The sequence below is a fragment of the Parasteatoda tepidariorum genome, chromosome 2 (assembly GCF_982258835.1).
Source record: "Parasteatoda tepidariorum strain Cologne lab strain chromosome 2, Ptep-v5.0, whole genome shotgun sequence".
NCBI classification, from domain to species: Eukaryota; Metazoa; Arthropoda; class Arachnida; order Araneae; family Theridiidae; genus Parasteatoda; species Parasteatoda tepidariorum.
The window spans coordinates 66544361-66567394 of NC_141756.1; the positions used below are offsets into that span (position 1 = coordinate 66544361).

General features: G+C 28.9%; 1 protein-coding gene across 1 annotated transcript in view; it reads left to right on the forward strand.

Moving 5' to 3' along the window:
- Positions 1 to 6774: 6774 nt before the first annotated feature.
- The window catches only part of LOC107457443 (neuronal acetylcholine receptor subunit alpha-10), a 100320-nt gene continuing 84060 nt past the window's right edge, over positions 6775 to 23034 (forward strand). Inside the window, exon 1 of the mRNA XM_043046698.3 lies at positions 6775 to 7074. Coding sequence (XP_042902632.2) covers positions 6954 to 7074 — 121 coding nt within the window. The 5' untranslated portion in view covers positions 6775 to 6953. The remainder of the gene's footprint in view (positions 7075 to 23034) is intronic.

Genomic DNA, 23034 nt, shown 5'->3' on the forward strand with positions numbered 1-23034 from the left:
GTGTATCTCAGTACGTATGAGCGTAATTAGTGACAATTATTGAGTAAAAGATAGGGCACACTTTACGCTATGTAGACTAAAGCAACAAAAAAAATTTCATAAAGCTCAAATGAAAATACATAAATAGACATACTATAGTTTCAGTTCTATTAACAAGAGCCTTCCTCGGTATTTAAACCATTTGGGATAGAGGAACAAGTTTGAATAAGAAAAAGAAAAGGGAGACAACAAACAGAAGTGAAAGGGTTTGGTTTAAAAAGACTTCCAAATATTGGGAAACGGTGGGGTTCTACAAAGAATATTAACTAAACAATTAGATTTTTTCGAAATATAGAATAGAATGACTTCAAAAAATCAGATTTGGAAAATGAAGAGCTGTGCTGAATGATTTTAGCAGAAGAAAACTCAAACCTGTGTTTTGAATTCCAACTATATAGAATGATAGAAGATATGTAAATATTCTGGTTAATGTCCTGGACATTAACCAAGGAAATAATAGTATTGATTTCAAATAAAATAAATTATGACACCTGTTCTGCTTGAGTAATGAACGGTATTGAGATTAAAAATCGTTCTATTTCACGTTGTGTCTGTTTTATTAATGATGGTCGCATTCATCATTAATACAACTTAACATTCACTTTAAATGTCCTCATGTTAATCTGTGCTTACGAAATTTCTGATGTGATCCCTCATACTCTGAATGGGGCCGCTGTTACTCCTCGTACAATTCTAAAGCTGTCACACATTTCCAATTTTCGAAAAAGTCAGATATATAAAATTAAATTTTTCAGGAATTATTTGATCGATTTTGCTCAAATTTTGTATTTTGTCACATAAAATTATATTTTTTAAAATGATTGAGAAAATTGTGTGCCTTGCAGTTCAAATTTTTTCGACCATGTTTAAATAAAATAATGAAAAGCAGTAAATATTTATAAAAGGTCATTTTTTCTTGGATTTAACTTTGGATAAACGAATTTTATAATTTTGTGCAAATTTTTTTTAATTTGCTTAGTAAGTTCAAGATATAACGAAATACGCAAAAAGTAAAATTAACATGAAGGGGTTCAAACTTTGGACTGCTCTCCTAACCAAACTATTAGAACCAGATGGCGGTCAGAAATTCGAATCCGTCAAAAGAAAGGTATGTTTATTCAAAGAAAGTATGTTTTTGCGTCTGATTTCGTAACTTAAAAAATCGTCTACACTTATTAATTAGCACATTTAACGTCACCCCCACAAGCTATTAAGATTGAGTTCATGAGCGTGAGGATCCATTCATTAGATCAAAATTTATTAAGGATGGTCCGTTTCTTATGCGCGCTTTATAATGCAAATGAAATAATATTTTATGCGGTTGTTAAGTGTTTTGGATTTCACTAAGTCATAAACTACATTTGTCACCGGAAGTGATGAAAAATATTTAAATTGTAGTTTTAAATAAAGAATTCAAGTCAGCATTTTGATACTACATTTCAATATATACATTTCAATTCTCAATACATTTTCAATTCTCAATTTTGCATTTCAAACACCTGAAACGTCACTACTTTATATCTTTTCAAATACTGTTCAGAGAATTCTTTGAAATACTCGATCGTACAGCATTTAAAATATTTTAAAAGCTCGTAACAAGATTTTTATAATTTTATAAATAAATATATTTAAATTTAATTTACATTTTAGGTTAAAAATGGCTATTCTTATAATTTTTACTGCTAGATATGTTTCTTAAACTGATGAAATTATTTCTATAAGTATGTTGGATGCTCAAATTAGTAAAAAAAATCTGAACATTTCAGTTATTATGTAATTTTGACAAAAAATAATTTTAAAAAATAGCAAAAATTAACTAATGTGCGTAACTAATACGTTTATGGATACTGTGATAATCAATAGATTCTGACTGATCAAAATGATCATATTCTGTATACAGGATGTTCCATAATCACTGTCTGTAATGTATATTTTTAGATCCCTTGCCAAAAATTAAGTCAAAACATGTCAAAAATTAATTAGCTTACAAATACATGGAGGTTCAAATTCTAAGATAATGCTAGAAAAGAAAACACGTTATCGACATCAAATGAATCACTATTGAGGAAGGTACGGCTGAAAACGTTTAGCCCTGTTTGATAGAGCGGAAAGTTGAAAGATGATTATTAAAAACACTTCCAAATTACATACTGCGATCAAACTAGATTTGTGATTTTTACCCAACTTTCTTTTATCATTACTTTCTTTTATTTCTTTTATTGTTACTTTTTTTTATAAAACAGATTTTGATATTTTGATAAAGTTTTTGTAGTTTTTTACACCTCAATATTAATTTTAGACTTTTTGTGTGGGATTTTTCGGAGGATTTAAGAAATATATTTTATAGGATGTGTTTATGGAAAACTCTGAGTAGGTAATTAAAAAATATCCAATTAAATAGGTATTTATTTTTACCTCGAAAAAATGTGAAAACTATAAAATTTCTTCTTTCCCGAATGATAAATAATTCCGTTTTATATAATAATAATAAAAAAAAACTTTAAATTAGAAATTTATTATTTTTTAAACTTAAACGCTTTTATTCTCTTTTACTACATATTTTCTTATATTTTTTAACATAAATATTAAAAAAAAAATTATGTATATTTTTTATAACACTTTTCACAGTGAAATCCTAAGCTTTTCTAGATTTACAGACAAGCGTGAATTTTTCGTTAACACTTTTTTCTAATAAAAAAAAGAAAGAAAAAATAACTTATCGAAATTTGGAGTCTTTCCAAAAACAGAACATGTCCTTCATCACTAAAAGAGCCTCTATTAAAGCAAACAAGTGGAAGCTTTGAAACTGCTTGCTTATCTAAATTGTTCAGGAAAAAGAACAAAAAGTATTTTATTGTCCATAAACTCTTAATAAGGAAGAAAGCAAAACTTTTAAAAAATTCTCTGTTTTTCTTGCTTTTTTTTAAAAAAAGCCGGAAGTACATTTCAAAACCAGAATTTCATTTGCGTTTGTGAATAAAATTTCCAATACCAGATATTTTGAAAAATATTTTAAAATGAAGTTCTTAAAAATTGGATAAGATTCATGCTTTGAGACTTTTTTTCGTTACGAAACTGAGCTATATAATTTTTTAAGTCACAGTTTAGTTAAAGGAAAAAGAAATATTTTTCGTGGCTACAGGGTGGTTTTGCTTTTGATACAAATATTTTACTGATAAAATATGTTTACACGCTTTTTATTCGGCTTCTATAAACTTATTGAGTGCCGCACGTATTATTATGGAAATTCCCATAAGTCCGCGCGTGTTGTTTCGAAGCGTTCGTATTTTGGTGCAGCAATGCGAAGCGCACGATTAACAGATTGAAATAAATTAAAAAAAACTAAGTAACTTTTAAATCAACTTTTAGTAATTACTTAAAACAATGTCAATGCAATTTTTTTAGTTTTGTTTCCTATTTTGTACTGCCAGTATCCGATGACTGACGCCGCACTCCACAAGTTAACTTGCTTTCGACCGACTCCTTACCATTACCCCAATCCTCAAGAAAACGTGAGGAATATCCTCAGTATGGATATTTATACAAAAGAAAAAGTACAGTTTCAATCTGTGAACCACGCATGATATTGATGCTACTGCCTTCCAGACATTGACAAATTGTAAGCAACATTGCATATTTTGAAACTTATATAAATGAGGCAAATATTTTGGCTCAAATCAGAAGTAGCTTTGCTTCTGTGGGACGGTTTTCCTCCTCCTTTTCTTCTTATGAAATATTTTTTCTTTCCAGGTGGAGTAGGAAAGGATTCCACAAATCTAGGTCCGCGTCAAAGTCTGGAGGAGGTCCATGTGCCTCAAGAAATGAGTTACACCTTGTAAATACATGTGTAAAGTTTTGCACAAGAAAACTATCGTTTGCATATTTTTCAATAGGATTATTATTTAGCGTTTCTTATATCGATTATTATATCGTTTGCATATTTTTAAGCATGATTATTAATCAGTGTTTTTTGTTTAGATTATTATATTGTTTGAATATTTTTAGCATGATTATTATTTAGTATTATTTAGTATTTTTTATATCGATTATTATATCGTTTGCATATTTTTAAGCATGATTATTATTTTGAGTTTTTTATTTCAATAATCGTATTGTTTGAATATTTTTAAGCGTGATTATTATTTAGTATTTTTCATATCGATTATTATATCGTTTTCAAATTTTTAATCTTTAATAGAATTGGGTAAAATATGAAAAAAGCACAACTACTTCCACTTACTAGGAATGACATTTACCTTTTAGTTTAATTAATAAACTTAGTTTTAAATATGCTTACTAAGTTCCTAAACTTCGGTAAAACAACAATATAAATTATTTCCAAAGGAACTAGACTAATACAATTCCAACCTGGCGAGTAGCGACTTATAACAAGACACTTCGTTTGATGCTTTAAATTGTTGCTAGAAATCAGGTTCGTAGAAAATGCTGTTTACTAGTTAAATTTAGTAGGAATAACACGATCTGTGACGTAGGCTATAGTATACCCAATTGTAAAGAATTGATTAATTGTCTTAGTTTTGTTCCACCGCTCATAAAGTGAGCTTGTGGTGAGTTTTATTTAATAACATGTATATTACTTTTTACAATATTTCAACAACAAATATTTCTTTTTTATGTTAAGTATTTGAAATTTATTTCCTTAAATCAGATAAAAGTAAGATAAAAGTTTTATATTGAGCTATAAGTGATATCGAATACGCATTTTTGATAATAATACACATTTTTAATATATACATTTTTGATTCATATTAGTTTAATTTGAGTTCAGTTATGACATAAAACCAAGGTGGCTTAATTTCGTGCTAAATACTGTAGTGTTGAAGGTATGACAGTCACCAAAAAAATGTTTATTCATTTAGCATGCTGTTAAGAAAGTAACTGAATAATTTTTGACGTAATGGCGGAAATTCTATTGTTTCTTATACAAGGTTAACCTCAAATTTGCTAAATTGTATGCGTAAACGATAAATTAAGTAACGAAATCAAACAAATCCTAAATTCTCTGCAGAAATTTTGATTTTTGATACAAAAAAGAGGAGAGAAATTTAGAAAGTACTGTGCCAAAAGTCTATATAAGTAGGTATTTTTATCAAATTGGATTCCTTTGTAATTAATTTTATTTTTCGCGTAGTAATTATTTCTGTCTCTTGGTATAAAGCATCTTCAGTGATATGGAAATCCTAGAATTATAAGATAAAAAAAAATCAGAGCAAAAGTATTTTTTCTTATAATTTTCTGTTATTTTTCCATTTTTAAATTTCATATTGATTCAAAAATTTTGAATTCAATTCAAGCCATATCTTTACATTATCTAAAATTATATTATTTTGAATAACCAAATCTAAAATTTGAAAGAAATCGGTGGAATATTTGCTGTACAATAATTCTTCAAAAAGTCGATTTATCTTATATTTTTTTCGGGATCTATAATTTAAATACAAATAATTTAAATAATTTAAAATAAAATAAAAATGTGCGTAATCATAGAAGAAAATTTTTTGATCATATGTAAACTTAAACATAATAAATAATTATTTAAGACCATTTTTGCTCCTTTTAAAAAATAAAGTTTTATAACAGAATACAAAAAATTTCTTATTAATTTAATTTTTTTAGGGACATGGCAGGAAAAGTAAAACTAAATTCAGTGGCGTGACAGCCCATTGAGGTCCAAGGCCTACTGTGTCCTACTTTCTTGACCTTGGGGTCTGGGGTGCAGGAGCAGATGCCACGGTTGGGTGATCAACAAAAAGCGAAACCCGCACTGTTTAGTCCTCAAACCTACTAGGTACTCATATTATTGACCCACTGAAGGGATGAATGTCGACTGAGTAAACCTTGCCCGGCCCCTAGAATCAAACTCAGGACCTGCGACACAAAAGTATGAAGCGCTACCACTAATCCAACGGGCGTCAATAAAAAAGAAAGTAAAAGATAATTTTAATATTAACGGACTCAAGTTCTTTGTTATTCTTACGACTAAACAATTATAGGATTATATTATCTAACAATTAGAAGATTGCGAATATTTTAAGGATTGAGAAAGTAAATCCGAATACAAAAATATAAGTTATTAAGATAAAATACATTATTTGTTTGATTTGGTAAATTAAGAGATCGTCTGTGCAAATAACCTGGTATATGTACGGTAAAATCTTCGAACCATAATGATGGCATCTAAGTACCTGAAAATCCACATACTAATTCAAAAGTTATTCAGATATTTTATATTTTTTCATTTTGTGCTCAGCAGACACCCGATTTTATCTTATTTACATATTTAAAAAGCGAAATACTTTAAGTTCCTTTCTCTGATCTCTTTCAGAACTATTTTCTTTTTTTTCTGCACAATAGAATGAAAAAAATAATTTTATGTATAACAACACTAAATAAAAATTTACAATCAACTCTTTTCATAGAATCACATTTCCTTCTGGAACGAAAGGATACAAGATGCAAGGCTGAATTTTTGCAATATAAAAACTATCACCTCATTATTCTCCCAAAATACCGCAATCCCCAAAAGAACCTTTCTTTAATATTTCAATTACGGAACCGCAAAAGCAGCGGTTTTCTGAGAGAACAAAGCAAAAGTTTCCATTGACGATATCTTCGATACAACTTTACTTTCCTCTCATCTTTTTGATCTTCCTCATCACACTCTGCCCCCTGGTGTACCGATCCCGAATCTGCACACCTTCTGGAGTTTTGTCCAATCGTCGGCAGTTTGTCCAGCGCTCATCTATCGTTCTACAACCGGAGGGAAAAGCTGCAAAATTCGTCTTAAACAATTCTTTTTAGCTTAACTGCGCATGCGTAAATCTGTGGCATTAGTGATTTCTTTTGGATATCTTCAATTATCATTCCTACAACTTCATATAAAATTGCTTTAAATGGATATTTCGAATGGATTACATGAGTTTGGAAAGTTATTAAATTATTTGTTGAATATGAATTTTGTTCTGTTTTTCGGATTTTGGTGTATTAAAGAAAGTTTTGGCTCAAATGAATCAGGTAAGAATTTTAAAGTGAAGTATGAAAAAAAAATGCATCGATGATAAATTGTGTTTTTAAGTTAAATATTAAATTGTGTGTGATGTTTAATTTTTGTGTAATTTTTCTTCGGATGTAAATGATAGAGCAATTACATGTATATTTTTTCATTTTTTGCAAAAAGAGTATTTAAAATTTGTTTTTAAATTAATACAACTAAATATTCTAAAGATATTCCAAAATTTGTTTCTGTGAATTTAAAGTAATGCCAAAAATTGTTTTATATGCCCTAACTTATTAAAAATTTAATAACAGAACCCATAAAGTCAGATGCCTATTTTTTCAATAATGCGTATTTCTTCAATAAATATTAACCTCTTATATCAGGCTGAGTTATCTTGGCCCGAGTTATCTTAAGGTTTTAAGTTCAGTAGTTTAAGTGTCGTCACATCAAGTAAAAAATCATCTATAACACCCTACTTATAAAAACACTTTGCTTCAATTAGAAAAGTTTAAAAAATCTATGAAATTTTTGATAGAAGGAAATACTAAGTCTAAAATGATCAAAATTTAAATAATATAACATTCCGAAGAAGTATTCTTAGAATTATATTTTATATAATATCGTCCTAAATGCAAACCTTACTTAACTAAAACAGATATTACAAAGAAACTAATAAACATTAACAAAAGGTAACACTTTTCGATATTGGTAAAATGGTACTTTTGTTCCGAACTTGTTACAAGGAAAGACAACGTAGCGCATTTCTTACAAACTGTTAGTGAAACAAATTAAATGAAATAAAAAGTGTCAGTAAAAATTTATGTTTCCATATAATGCACTTTTAGGACCATCTTCAAATAAGGACGTATGGTCTTAATCAGTCGCGAGTCCAGACACTAAAAAGTGAGTATTTAGAGTATATTTATTGAATTTTGACTTTTAAATTTATGTTTTAAACAAGTTACGATGTGTTATAAAGTTATACTCTTATGTTGTTAATTGTTTTACAGAAGTAATATACAATTCTGAACATTCCAAACACATTTCTAAGTACAAAATACTATTATAGATGTATCTGGCCAAGTATTCCAATCTTCTTGTGAATGTTTCGCAACGATTTAATCAGGCAAGACTTATGACTTACGAATTAATTTTAAAATACAAGAAATATTCATCTTTTTCGTATATTTTAAAAAAAAGTTGAGATTTTCTATGCAAGGAAAACTTTAAATGGTTAATGTAGGTGTTCATATTTAAATGGGACTGTGTTAAAAACAATTGTGATGTTTAATAGCAATAAGATTAAGCTAAGTAATTTTATAATTGATAACACTGTGGAACATTTCTTTCTTCTGTTGCACTAGATTTTTTAACGAATCTTAGATACTGCTGCAATGCTGATTTAAAATATATAATCTGTTTCTCTAAAAAAACTACAGTTTCAATGTAGTTTTATAATATATTCCTAACCAGTATTTTTAAAATACACTAAGTGCCGCCAATGTTTTGCTATGTAGGGAGTGATAGGGAAAAAAATAATACATTTCAGTTTATGATGCGATACGCTAATGTCATAGTTTTTTATTTTTTATTTTTTTTGAAACTGACACACGTATATGAATGAACTAAAGATATAATTTTTTTTAAAAATATCTTACTTTCCGGACAAAACTAATTTCAGATTTGAAATGCCCCCTTTCGAATTAGTTAAGTTTAAGCATTTGCATATGTACAAAAAAAATGTGTTCCCCAGTGTAATCAATTCTTAATTTCCTTAATTTACTTCGTGATTAGAAATAAAAATGATTAGGTTTTTTTTATTCTTGAAAATCTTTGGGGACCTATCTTGAAAGAAGTCATGATCAAGATTCTGTTGGTCGCAACATATTGGTTGAATACTTCTAGTCTATATATTTAAATTCAGACTATGGCTTAAATATAAACTGTTTGTAGAAAATGCAACACCATGAAGGAATCATCAGAATCAAATGAAATTCGCAGCAAATGTCAATTATAGGATATTATGCAAATTAATAAAGTTTCAGAGCCATCGCGCGTGCGTGGCGCGCGCAGCGCCCTCTGAATTGATGCTGAAAGCGTATAAATAAAGTGCTGTAGCGGGACGTTGAAAATAGTCTATGATTATTTGTTAGTGGCAAACGTTTAGTGAGACCTGAGTATGCCTCCACGACGGAAGAATAAGAAATTCAAGCAACTTACGGAGTTTGAACGAGGGAGGATAATCGGCCTTCGAGAAGGAGGATTTTCCTATCGCGCAATAGCAGCTCGTATGCAGCGGAACAGTTCCACAGTGATGCGAGTTTGGAAGCAGTGGACCGACGAGCACCGAACAACTCGAAAAACAGGCACTGGACGACAGAAGGTGACGTCAGAGCGCGATGATCGACACCTGCTCCGCATGGCGGTGAATGATCGCACAGCTTCCTCCAGGCAGCTGGCAGCACATTGGTCTACTGCTACAGGTGTACAATTGTCGGCTTCGTCAATTCGTCGTCGTCTGCTGCGCCGTGGATTGCGTGCAAGGGTGCCATTATACAGGATTCCCCTCACGGCGGATCATCGACGGCTGCGTCGGCAGTGGGCTCTTGAGCACAGAGACTGGCTAGCTGATTGGCACCAAGTTGTCTTTTCAGATGAATCACGCTTCAATTTGTGGACCCATGATGGCCGTGTTCGTGTTAGACGTTATGCCGGTCAACGCTGCCTTCCTGAGTGTATTATTGAACGACATAGTGGTCGAACACCCGGAGTTATGGTCTGGGGTGCGATTTCGTATCATGGACGATCCAATTTGATACGAATTGAGGGTAATCTCAATAGCAACAGATACGTCCGTGAAGTGCTACAGCCCGAAGTCGTTCCTTTCCTTCAAGGCATCCCTGGAGCTATCTTTCAGCAGGATAATGCACGCCCACATGTTGCGCGGACTGTTAGAGACTTCTGTTCAGCACAACGCATGCAACTTCTTCCTTGGCCTGCTTATTCGCCGGATATGTCGCCTATTGAGCACGTGTGGGATATGGTTGGTCGGCGTCTCACTCGTGATCCGCGTCCTGCAGTTTCCAAAGACGAACTTTGGTTGCGCATACAAGCGATATGGAATTCTCTTCCTCAAGCAGATATTCAACATCTGTTTGACTCCATGCCACGTCGTATAGCAGCACTTATTGCAGCGCGTGGTGGCTGCACCAAATACTGATTTCGGACGCTTAATTTGTTTCTTTTGTTTTGAAAATTTCATCATTTATTTGTATCAGTACAAGTCGTTTCTGCATTAAATTTCATTTGATTCTGATGATTCTTTCATGGTGTTGCATTTTCTACAAACAGCAGTTTACATTTAAGCCATAGATATTTCTAAGCATTTATTAACATTTGTGACTAATATCTTAAAAATTAAAAAAGCAATATCATAATTAATTAATCAAATGTGACATTCTTTTATTATTTATTAATTATTTCGAACATTTATCTACACATACATCAAACACTTGGGTACAAATTCAACTTGTTCCACCGTAACTTATGCTTTTCAGATATTTTTTAAAAAATGTATATTATGTGCTTTTTTAAAATAATTCAAATAAAAAATGATTGAAAAATGAATTTTTAAACTAATTTTTTTACAAACTTTCTCCTTTTAAACTGTTTAAGTAGTTAATGCAGCAAAATCATGAAATGGACAAAAACCGCTGGTTACTTCTTTCTTTCGTTCATTGGGTTCTTTTCAAAAAATACCAAAATAATTTAGCCGAATTCAAACTCCCTTATGGAGACACGTTTTGTTTTTTCAGAAAGATTTCTGCTGATTTGGAAAACAAATGCTTAATATAGAACAATATAGAACATAAATTATTTAGAACATTCACTAATATATAAATAACAAAACTATTTATCGGTTTGACGTTATTTCATATTTTACTTAATTGTTTATTTAAAAAAATACATAAAATAATTTAGAAGAACTTGAAATTAGTTTTTCTAAAACATTTGATAGATTTTCATATAAAATACGTTATATATTTTTCCCCCATCATTTATGGATATTTTGTAGTTGAAATTCATCTGTTAAGGTTCTGAAAACTTAATTAATGATTTCAACAAAACATATATTACATGTCAGTAATTAAAAGTTATAATTATTTCTATTTCAAATTTTAATTTTATTTTCTTGCTTAAAACACACGATGAACTACTAATTCAAGCAAAAAAAGGTGAATAAAGGCTTTTGAAGCATTTTGTTTTGAAACTTTCTAAAATTATTTCCAACCTTTATTTTCTTTTCCCATATTAATTACATTTTATTTTACGTTCTTACAGGAATTATCCTTGTCAAAATAAATGTGAAATATTCATTTACTGATGAAAAGTAACAAATCTGAACTGTAATTATTACTTGAATTTAATTTGCATAGGTAAATTAAACTATTTGAGGACAGTTCTGTTATTCGCCTTTTTGTTTGCTTCTTGGTCTTAATATTTTGCGAAGCACTCTTTCCTTTTTTTAAATGTTTTTGTGTCTTATCGAGTTTCTCTTTTAAAGTGAGTAACTTGTTAAATACTTGATTTGACACGAGGGTGGAGAAACTAAAATAAGTAAATTATTCATTCTAATTTTCTTACTTATTTGTTTATTTAAAAAGAATTATAGTTTCGAGGTCGGTTTGTAGCACTAGCAGAAATAGTTTCTTTTGTTTAATTTATATAGTGAAAATGATTCCAATATAAATTCAAATTAGATTAGAAATAAAAAGGAGAAAGGCGCAAGAAAATGAAATATAGAACGAAATAAAAGATTAAAAGAATGAACTTATTGTTAACCAAAGCAGAACAATCAAAAGCAATACAATTAAAATATCTCTAATAAGAAAACGTAAGAGTCGATTCCGCCGCTGCTTTAGAAGTTAAACTTTACTTTGCATTTTGTATTGCTGCCCAAAAACTATAAGGCTCAGAAACTTGAAATCACGAAAGCGTTTTGAAAAATGTACAAGGAATGTGTTGAAGTACAATACAAAAAGTTAACATTCCATAATTTTCTCAAAAATTAGAAACTTTTACTCTGTGGTAAAAAATAACATTCGAGACTCTCGTATGTCCAGAAGTGCAACTATAGAGTAAAAATGTTAAAAAACTGTTAAATAGGCCATTTTTGTTTAACACGAGATTTTTCAGAAGATCCAAATCATTTGAAACTTATTCCAATTTTAACTCATTCTTTTAAAGTTTTTATTACTATTTTGGAACAACATGAATGGAAACAAGCAAAATAGAATCGGTACATGTAACCAGAAATAGCACGTTTCAAAATGGGGACTTTCTCCCCTTGTTCCCTTTCTTTTGCTGACCCAAGCCAAAATCTGTCCTAAATATTGACCCAATAACCCTACTTGAAATATTTAAACCTTGTAACTATAGTCACCGCCATTGCTCCGGACGAATAGCGTATGGCGCATTGCAGTGTAGACGATACAGTGTTGGTTTGCATCTTTAAAATTCAATGCAAAAATGTTTACTGTTCGATCAGTAAAGCTCTAATTCCTTCAATATCCAACTGTTTTACGCTCTTCTTCCACTCCACCAAAACACAATACTTCCATAAGATACTCCCAATGGTCAATGAGTCATGGGGTGATGTTCTAAAGCCGTAGAACTCATCACGAGAAGATTTTATTTAACGCATAATATAAGTGGAATTTATTTTCATTCAGAAATAAAATCTGCTGTACGAGCAGTTTTTAATTACAAGATCATAATTATTATAACCTCACATACACTATGGCGATAAGCATTCCATCAACGTAAATAAATATAACATATCTACTAAAGAAAATCCTAGAATCAAATATCTTCATGCGCTATTGCTTTTAAGATATTTAGAATAAGCATCGTGTTTAAATGTTACCAGTAAGTTTTAAAACGCTTGGGGAGAATATAATTCCCAATTTAGTACTTGTTTATTAAATATGTTTTAATCAATAGTTTAGCTCCTATAAAACAAGTGCAATATATTTTATATGCAGTTACAGAAATGAAATGTAGGAAAGTCCCATAGCAGCATGCCTTTCAAGATAATCACCTAAATCTATGACAAACAGCTTTGTGAAAAATTTTCATATTGCCGAGTAAATTTTTCAACGACATCGGAAACTTGTATTTTATTACTGAATATATGCCTCACTGGTATCACAAACCACACTAAGATTGGAAGAAATGTTCTTTGTTATTTGTCTTTAATTTTTACTTGGTTGCAATGTACTTTGTTCAAATAGTTGTTTTGCTCAAGTGATACTTTGCGTAAGCAAATAAAATTAAGCAGCTTACAGACAATTTTAATTTTAGCAACCGAATATTAATTTTATTTCATTATGAGGCTTTACCGATTACTTCTGACAGAAATCTCTTTTGATTCATTTTGTGTATTCCATACTCTTCTTAGATTTTAGGCCAGATTTTACTCAGAATCTCATTTGATTCTATAACTCTGAAAGCTTAATATCACTGTTGAATAATATCATTGAATCAAGAGCATAACCACGCATGGATTCCCTGCCTATAAACTCAAAATTGAAGAGCATCCACCAGAATTCTTCCTATATGCTTCATAGTCTAATATACAATACTACTCGTAGTGCATTCCAGTAAGACAAAAATGTTTTTTTATGTCTGAGACAAAAATGTTTTTTAACTATTTTAAAATTCTTCGTAGTCTTCGAACGCAATTTTCAATCAATGATACAGATACACTATTGAAATGAAATTAACAAATTTTATTTGAATACCAAACAATCCTTAACTGCTTTATTTATTATGGATCATTCAAAGATTTAAAAAAAGTATTTATATTTTCAATCGCTAAAGCATTGAGAAGTTTTACTGATTAAATAATACTTAAATAACAAAAAAACACTGGTATTATTATTTTTATTATTATTAATTTAATTATTTTCTTAATTATTTTTTAGTTTTTTATTATTAATTTAATTATTTCTAATTATTATTTTTATTTGCGAAGTAAATTAAATTAGTTTTTGGATAGTAAAAAGCGTGAAAGATTTATCGACCTAGTTTATTTTTTGGTATGAACAAATTTCTGCTGTTTATAATATTTAAAAAAATCTTTTTCCCATTAATACTTAAATCGTATTTCTAAAGAGTCTTTTAAATTTAAAAAAAATCAATTTAAAAAAATTGAAACTTTTTAGCTCCTATTTTCTAATGTGAGCAAAACAGTGATAATTCAAATGAAATACAGCTTTCTATTTAATCATATTGAATAAGAATTTGCAATTATGTATGGAAATAACACGTTTGGTAAATGCCCTCTTAAATTTTGCTCTCCTAATGCCCTTCTAATTTTTCAATACGATTTAATATAAATTTAGCTGAATAACATTACATCATTCTGTAGCTGAATAACATATTACGTCAGTTAATTACATTATAAATGTGGCTGAATAATTGGCACATCAACATCATCCTTTTGTACAGATTCGAGGGATTTTAATGTTTGCATACAACATGCATTTTTGACACGCAACAGGCAACATGCATTTTTGAATAAAATTAAAAAGCGAAAGCAGAAATCTATGATCTCTAAATTACTCAATGAATTTACTTAAATATGGAGCTTAATGACATAGTATCTAAACATTCTGAAACACTTAAGAAAGACATAATTCTCTAGTTAAGATTAATGCTGTCCCAATGTTAAACTACATTTTCTACGCGAACGATGCATGTCATTTAAACAGAGGCCAACATTAGAAGAAAACAGACTCCAAGAAAAATGTTAAACGTCCCCAATAAAAAACTCATACTAAAAAATCTCCCATGGCTAATTTTCTATCAAATAACTAATATATTGGAAATTTAAAACATTCGCTTTTATTGGGATTCACACTTTTTTTAAATTAATAAATATATATGTAACTTAAAAACATTTCCCTAAATTCAAATACATAATAAAAATAATGTTCTAATGAAAAAATACACTTGTTGAAATAATTCTCCATAGGGTTCACTCTAATAGGCAAATCTGTGATTCATTTACCACTTTTTCTTATCCAGAAACACGAGAACAACTGAACTGTTAAGCAAAGTTATACAATTGCAAGGCCCTCAATTGGTTGAAAGTGAGGAAAAATTCAGTTTTTTTAGCAAACTATTTCTATTCTAAATTATGCATTACATTATTCTAAATTATGCACTACATTATAATTTATATTTCATTGAGTTTTACAAAACTTTATCGATAATTATTCATTTCACATTAAATTTTCATAAATATTGCCAAAATGTAAATGTTTGCTTGTGTCTATGCTGTAATGTTTTCATTAAACATTCTTAAACATCCCTTTTCCTACAAAGAAATGCTCTTAATTGTGTGGTTTCATAAATGAGTTACAATAAATATCTGAAATCGAACTATGCTTAGGCTAGTATAGAATGATTGCTTGCGGGTAAAAACATAAGCTTTAAAAATATCGGGATTAGTAAATCCAAGTTCCTGCAATAGATTTTTCTATCGTTTATAGAGAAACGAAATCCCCAGATTCAATCATTCAATTGTCACGCAATTCTCTTGGAAACTAGAATCATCGAGATAATTGAATTGCTCAGAATGTAAGCAGTATGTTTGTCTGGTATTATTGGTAATGCAGTGAATGAAAGGTAATAAGAGATCATTGGCGCTGTTTTTGTTACGTGATTGAGTTCGGTTGTTTCGCCATAAGGTGTTTAAGTTAAGTGGAATCGAAAATGCCACTGGTTAATGCTAGTTATGTTCATGGTCATAAAGTCTAACACCCGATAATTTATTTATTTATTTTTTGATATAGTCATAAACGCTAACAATGAAAATGCAGGAGGAAATGTATTAATAAGGAACGCATAAGCTAACATTTTAATGCTTACTAAAATATCACAACAAAACTTTTAAATAAACACTAAAATATTACTACCTAAATCATATTTAAAAATTTTTTAAGTGAACATCTTTGATCTTCACTGTTAAACACGTCGCAAAATTTTCTGCTATGTTCTGCTATATTCTGCTCTTTCTCACAGGTTTCTGTACACAATTCAATTTTTTAATAAATAAATAATTCAATATTTTACTAAAAAAATTTCAAATTTAGGGATGGTTTGGAATATTTGTTTTTAAAAATTTGTTCATGTTATTTTTTTCAACCTGTACATACTTTTTTATTAAAACAAAAAAAAATTTTCTTGTAAAATTTTTTTTAATGATGTAGTTATGATCTTACACAAATACTTCAATGAATTTGTTATGTTACTCACGCAGTAGGTTAAAATTTTACACTAAGTCGTTATTATGGCTGAGGTAGATTTTACGATTTTCGTAACAAAAGGATTTTTCAATTTTTTTTAAACTGTGCAATTTTCATAGAATTAGAATTCCAAATCAATTCATTCTTTTTAGAGACTTAAGAAAATTGAAAAAAAAAATATTCTGAAGAAAAAGCATTTTGAACCTGGAGAAAATGTAACCCAGCCTACTTTACTATTTTCCTAAAAATGCTTCAAAGTCATCAAATTGAATACATTCTTCATATCATTTGAATGATATATTACGCTGTTTACTTTTAAAGCTTTAACTCAGATTTCGATACAATTTTTAACCCAAAATTGAATTTTAAATGTAAATCTTATATTAATGAATTCATTTAAATGTAAAATATTTGATAAAATATTTCTAATCCCAAAAATACTCTTGAAATGAAGGGGAAAAAATGTTGTGCGAATTAAATTTAAAAGTTTAGAGATTCTTTTGAAGTGATCAGTGAATGGAATGGAGGTTAAAAGAAAGTTTATATGTGACGGTAGAAAATAAAGTTGATGTCTTGCCTAAGTCTCTTGCCCGTAATTTTCTCAGCTGAAAAAATCTATAAATCCATAACTCAACTTCACAGTTTATGTTTTTAATTTGATCTCAAGAGACAGGTTCTCTTATGCTACTGGTCAATTCTGTCAAGCCAAAATGCACCAAAAATGAATAAAACTATTACTTAGCTCCTTACTTCACCAATATTTCCAAAATTCAATAAATTGACAAAATAAATCAGTGCTGCGTACTTAAATAAAATCAAAATACACCTCTTCCCAAGAAATTTCATCTCCCCTCCCCCTAAGTTTCACTTTAAAGCATTTTTCTTAAGCTCTTAATTTGACGTATTCTTCAAAAACGTGATTTATGTTTCCCTTTCAAAAATAATTTATATGCCTCAGAACGTAGGGTTCCATAATTTAAAATCTCAGATTCATAAACATCTTGAAGCACAATACTTATTCTACGTGAAGTTGCAAATATTTTTAAACAATAATTTTATTAGATATCACAAAATGAATTTTTCAATTCCTTCTAAAATTATACAAAACAATAGAAATAATTTCAGAAATATTAAAAGCGTAAAAGAAACAATTACGTCTTAAAATATTCAAAATATACACTTCTTAATTAATTAATTGAATTTTGCCGGGATAGGGGCCTCCCTAGCCGTCGGATATATCCGCCAACGTTCCGCAGCTTGAAGGTAGAGGGTTCGAATCCCACCGTAATCTTGGATGTTCCTTCATGCTGTCTTTCTCTGAATTGTTATATCTGTCCTTCTGCATTGCAAAAGCTTATAAAACTTATTTGAGAAAATAAGCAAGCATATGCATGTTTTACTAAATTTGTCTGGATGGTGTACAACAACAAAAATAAACTAAAATGTGATGGTTCTATTTGCTACAATTCTAATTACCCGGATTTGCGGTAAGAATTAAATATTTCTTCAAAAGATATCTCGCAGGATGTTGTTTAATGTAATGGGGAGTATTCAATATCCAAAGAACATTATCTGCGAAATTCCCAACATGTAGATTAAATATTTATTCTCATCAGAATGAACATTAAGAAAAATATTTGATTTATTTGCCAGGATTCAGTTTCAACATGAAAGCAAGTATTTGTTCATACTAAAAAAGTTATATAACTATAGATTAACTAGAAGAAAAGTAAAGATACTTGTCTGATTTTCTGGTCTCCATATTTCAATACAGTTTTACAAGTATTTCGAGTCAGTTGGTTAACAAGGTCTTGACAAACAACATGAAATTCAATTTTTTCATTTCAACGATCATTTTTTTAATTTCAATGTACTGCAGAGATCTTTTAAAAACTCAAAACTTGAAACGTTAAATTATTTTTAAAAAAAACGATAGCCTCTTTAAGTACTAATGTATATTATTTGTTGGATTAATTGATTTTTAATTCTAAATCAAAATTGATAAAAAAATACTCATATATGTTTTTTTCTTCTTAATTTTTTTGAACTTGCCTGCTTTATATGTATATAAAGGTATTGGATAAGGCATTAAATACCTATATATTATATACCTTTTAATGGATAGAGTTTATAACAGAATTGAGCAATTTCAAAAAAATTGGCAGATTGTTAAATTTAAATTAACTTTATTTCACAGCGTACGTTGAATCTTTCCATAGTTTACATTGATGTTTTCCCACAAGAAGATTGGGATTAAGCACAAAGATATCTTGTCATGAAAATATTTTTAAAAAAACCCCACAATTTCCGGCTGTCTCGTAATTTATTTCGAGATTTTGAAAGGGAATAGGTTTCAAGATTTTTCTCTAACTAAATCAAAGTCATCTAAAAGGGAAAATTTTACAATCTCGATTCATTTTAATAGATGACTCCATCTGGGTTCGGGGAAATTTTTGGAGATTTTCTTAATGAGTATATTTCCACTAATTATTTGGAATACTGTATATTGATTGTGTGTTATGCTTTAATACAATTACGATAAAATTGCAGTTGTGAATTAAAATATAATTTTATTAAGAGTAGGATTGAAGTTGCTCTTAATTCAGGAACAAGGGCTTGATCATATATGTGCATTAAAGGTCCAGATAGATGAAAATATATTTAACCTATGCACTAAAAAACAATAAACTACTTAATTTACCAAAAATATTTGACCCCTAAATAAAATAGACATTAAAATTTGAATTACTTTTGTCGTTACAAAAAGCGATGCTTCATATAAATTGATAAAAAAAAGTCAAACTGCTTTTTGATAAAAGAATCATTTTTTGGGTCTTATTTTGTTATTCAGTTGAATTTCATCACTCATTATGTGGTAAATTAAATAAATCCTTCTCGAACTATAGAAAATACAACTTAGTTATGAAAGTCCAACCATTGTATCGCAAGATATTATTGATTTTCCTTATTGTTGCTTATTTTGATTGCCAACTTTGATTTCTCTTGGAACAAATAAAAAAGTAGAATCAGAAAAGTATGTTCCAGCTTATTTATTTTGATTTCCCCAAAAAACATCATTATTTGGATTTGCTATCTTTTTTCAAGTTGTCAATTCCATTACCGACCACACAAGTTTTATCTGTATTATTAGGAAATCTTTAGATACTTTGGTAAAATAGACAATGCTGGAAAAATAAGAAAGTTAGCCAACTTGATAACTTCGAATAAAATCCCAGTTAATCTCCTCAATCTCAAGATCAATGGAAGAATTCCGAAAACAATGTTTTCCCGATAAAAACACTAAGAAAAGATCCTTAGATATGTTGTTTTGATGGAAAGAAAAGTTTATTTATAATTGATAAAAAAAAAATATTATCATCTATTCCTTACACCAGGTAAGCCAAAAATTATGGAAAATTGGAAAAAATGAAAGAAATAATAGTAGAAGGAAACTAAAATATATTATTTGTAAATTATAATGAAACCAAATTATTCAGTCTTACCATGGTCGAAAATTAGTTACAAAGGTTGTCAACAAATGGCTATAATAACTGAAAAAAATTATCAAACCATTCCGTAACAATGCTGACAATCAAACCATTCCCAATGAAGTATTTGCACAGAAATCTGTTACATTTGACCTCAGATAGCTCTACGTCGTACCAGAAAATAGTAGTTACTTTGAAAAATACTTTTCCTGTTTTTTCGTTTTATGTCTTGGCGCAGATGAAACACCGGTGTCCCTTTTATATATTTTTTTCTGACTCTCTAATTACAAGTAAAAATATATTCCGTTTTTTTAATTATAGGAAACTGTCTAATATTTTCTAAAAAATGTTTGTCAGATTTCCTGAATTATATGTGTTCTAAAATCTAAAATCTAAAAAAAAGTAGTTTGATTTTTTTCTTATTCTTATCAAAATTTATCTATAATTGATTTTGAAAATTAAAGAAATTTCAATGTTTGATTTCTGCTTCTCTTAAATAATTGCAAATATGAAAATTTTGAAAAAGAATATTGTTTGGAAGTGATCTATGTGAGGAAAATTTTACCTTTAATCCAAAAAGGAACTTCGATGTTCTATATATTTCATAAACAATAATTATTAAAATGCTAAATATAATACTTCTCACTTATTTTGACTTAAATACTGAGAAAAGTTAGAAAAATATGCTTAGTGAAAATTTTGTGTTACGGGGTTGGAACGACAACGGTTGACGAAGTTTTTTTAATAAAACTGGATAAAAATAAAATTTCCGGTTTCAAATGTAGAACGTAGATTTCTCTTTCTGTCCATTTTTCGGTTTCTGATTTTTCGTAGTCGGTCATTTGTAAGACAATCAATATTAAATGTAAAAGTGATGTAAATTCAAAATTAATACTACGCTAAAACTGCACAATAATATTTTTAAGGGTTGAATTCAATTACGCTCGCTTTTTAAATTTTTCTCTTTCTGTTCAATACCTTCAGAAACTACTTTTTTGTCATTTATTCAGAAAAACATTCGGCTAAATTATTCTAGATTTATTAAAAAGAAATTTCATAACAAATAAAATTTTTCTCTTAATTTTGTCAAATGATACGAAAAATTTTCTTTTTAAAAATTTGATTACCAACAGATAAAATTACAGGCTCTTTGAAGAAATAGCACATAAGAAAATTTAAGAAACTTTTTTTTCTCCTTTAAGGGCATAGGTATGCTCCGTATATTATACAACTATTTTATTCACCTTCAGAAGTTGAAACAGTTTCCTATATTTGATCCATTTAGAATAATTCAATCTTTAAAATGAAGGCTAGTGTTTCATCGTATAAACCAATTTGAAATGGAACATTGTCTCTGTTCCTTTTCAATCGATTTTAAAATTGCATACATGCTTCCTATTGCGAACCTAGACATGAAATAAAATCCTACTGAAAAAAAGAAAAAAAAATTTATGTTTTTAAATGTACAATTAAGTTGTCATTTATATAAGCATTTGGTATTGACGTAGCATTATAGTTAGCAGACACATACTATTTGCAATACAAAAGCAATTTTCAAATTTGAGTATTTCAGGGATATTTCAGGAATAATATTAGGGAAATTCTAATCTGAATTTAAAAGCTTCCATGAAATATATTAGTCCTTTTAGGCTTTATTTCATCATACTTTCAACCCTTTTGACATCATAAGAATGCTTTATAGAAATATCCATTTGTATTCGACTAAAACATAAATTGAATGGACATAAAATGTGAAGAAGGTAAAGTTTTTATGTTTAAACATAGTTCAGACAGAAACGACTACCAGCTTCCAAATTGTCCAGATTAGGGTTATGAAGCAGAATGAGGGCGGAATCAGCTACTAAATGTGGCGAAGTTTATCCCACTTTTTACTTTAATTTGCATCAAAATCATGCTTATTGTATAGAATCTCATTTCGTGTAGTTTTTCCCCCCACTCGAGTTTTTTTTGCCAGCTAGGTGGCTTATTGTAAAGGTTAACTGATTTAACTCTTTAAATATAAAATTTAAACTTCAAATTTAGTCCGCCGATGCAATTATTTTTATTAGAAGTAACTTTTGAGAAATAAATCTTATGCTTTATGAAGAACTTAATGGTTTGTTTTTGAATGATAAAGCATAAATGACATATAAAAAGAACGCAGTACAGTTTCCTATGTCCTTAAAAATTAATTATTTCACAAATTTCATGGATAACATTCATTTCGCGTAAAACAGATACTTTGAATAGTTACGATTAATTTTAAAATAAAGAAAAAAAAAATACTCACCTGTAGTTCTGAGATTCCCTCGAATAAGTAAATGTACCTCCATGTTAGACCCATGGGTAAATTTTTGTTTATTTTCTTTGCAATAAATCTTGACTTTTAAAAAAATTACAGGCTGTTACTGGTGTATATTAATCTATATTTAGATATACTAAAACTCCAGATGTAGGTAATGAATTGAAATATTTTTAATATTTGACTCCTTTAATAAATGTGCCTTCTTAATATATATATCAATTAATCAATCAAACTTAAACGGTGCAGTTGAAAACCATAATTATTACGAAATGTATTTAAATTCATTAACTATAAATTCAATACGTTATTTTGAAACAATATTTATACACAAATAATACTTGTTTTCAGGAGAAGTAATTTACATCTTTCTAAACTGAAAACATTGAGTTTTCAACAACTATAATCCTGAGTAGTTTTAGTTTTATAAATAACGTTAATTTCATTAAATGAGAATACATTTTTCCATTTAAAAGCTCTTGAACATTACTTTTTGCAATGTAAGTCAAGTATTCGAGCTTTGATTTTGATTTCCTTGTAATAAACATTTAAAATAAAGTAGTAAAATTACGAAATATTGTATTTTAAATTTAGTCTTTGGTTAAAAGATAATTGCAAATACTAGTATCTGAAGAACTTTTTTTACAATATAATTGAACCTTAATTTATGTAATAAATCATTTGTAAGGCTCCATTGTAAGGGTTTTGATCTAATTTTACAGCAATAAAATTTAAAATTGTATTAAGCACAAAGATGTAAAAAATTAAGTATTTGTTTGATTATTTATTTTTTTAGTTTTCTGCAAAATGTCTGCGTTGTAAAATATAACAGTAAATTCCAAAAAAGAAATATTTTGATAGTAAAAAATTGTT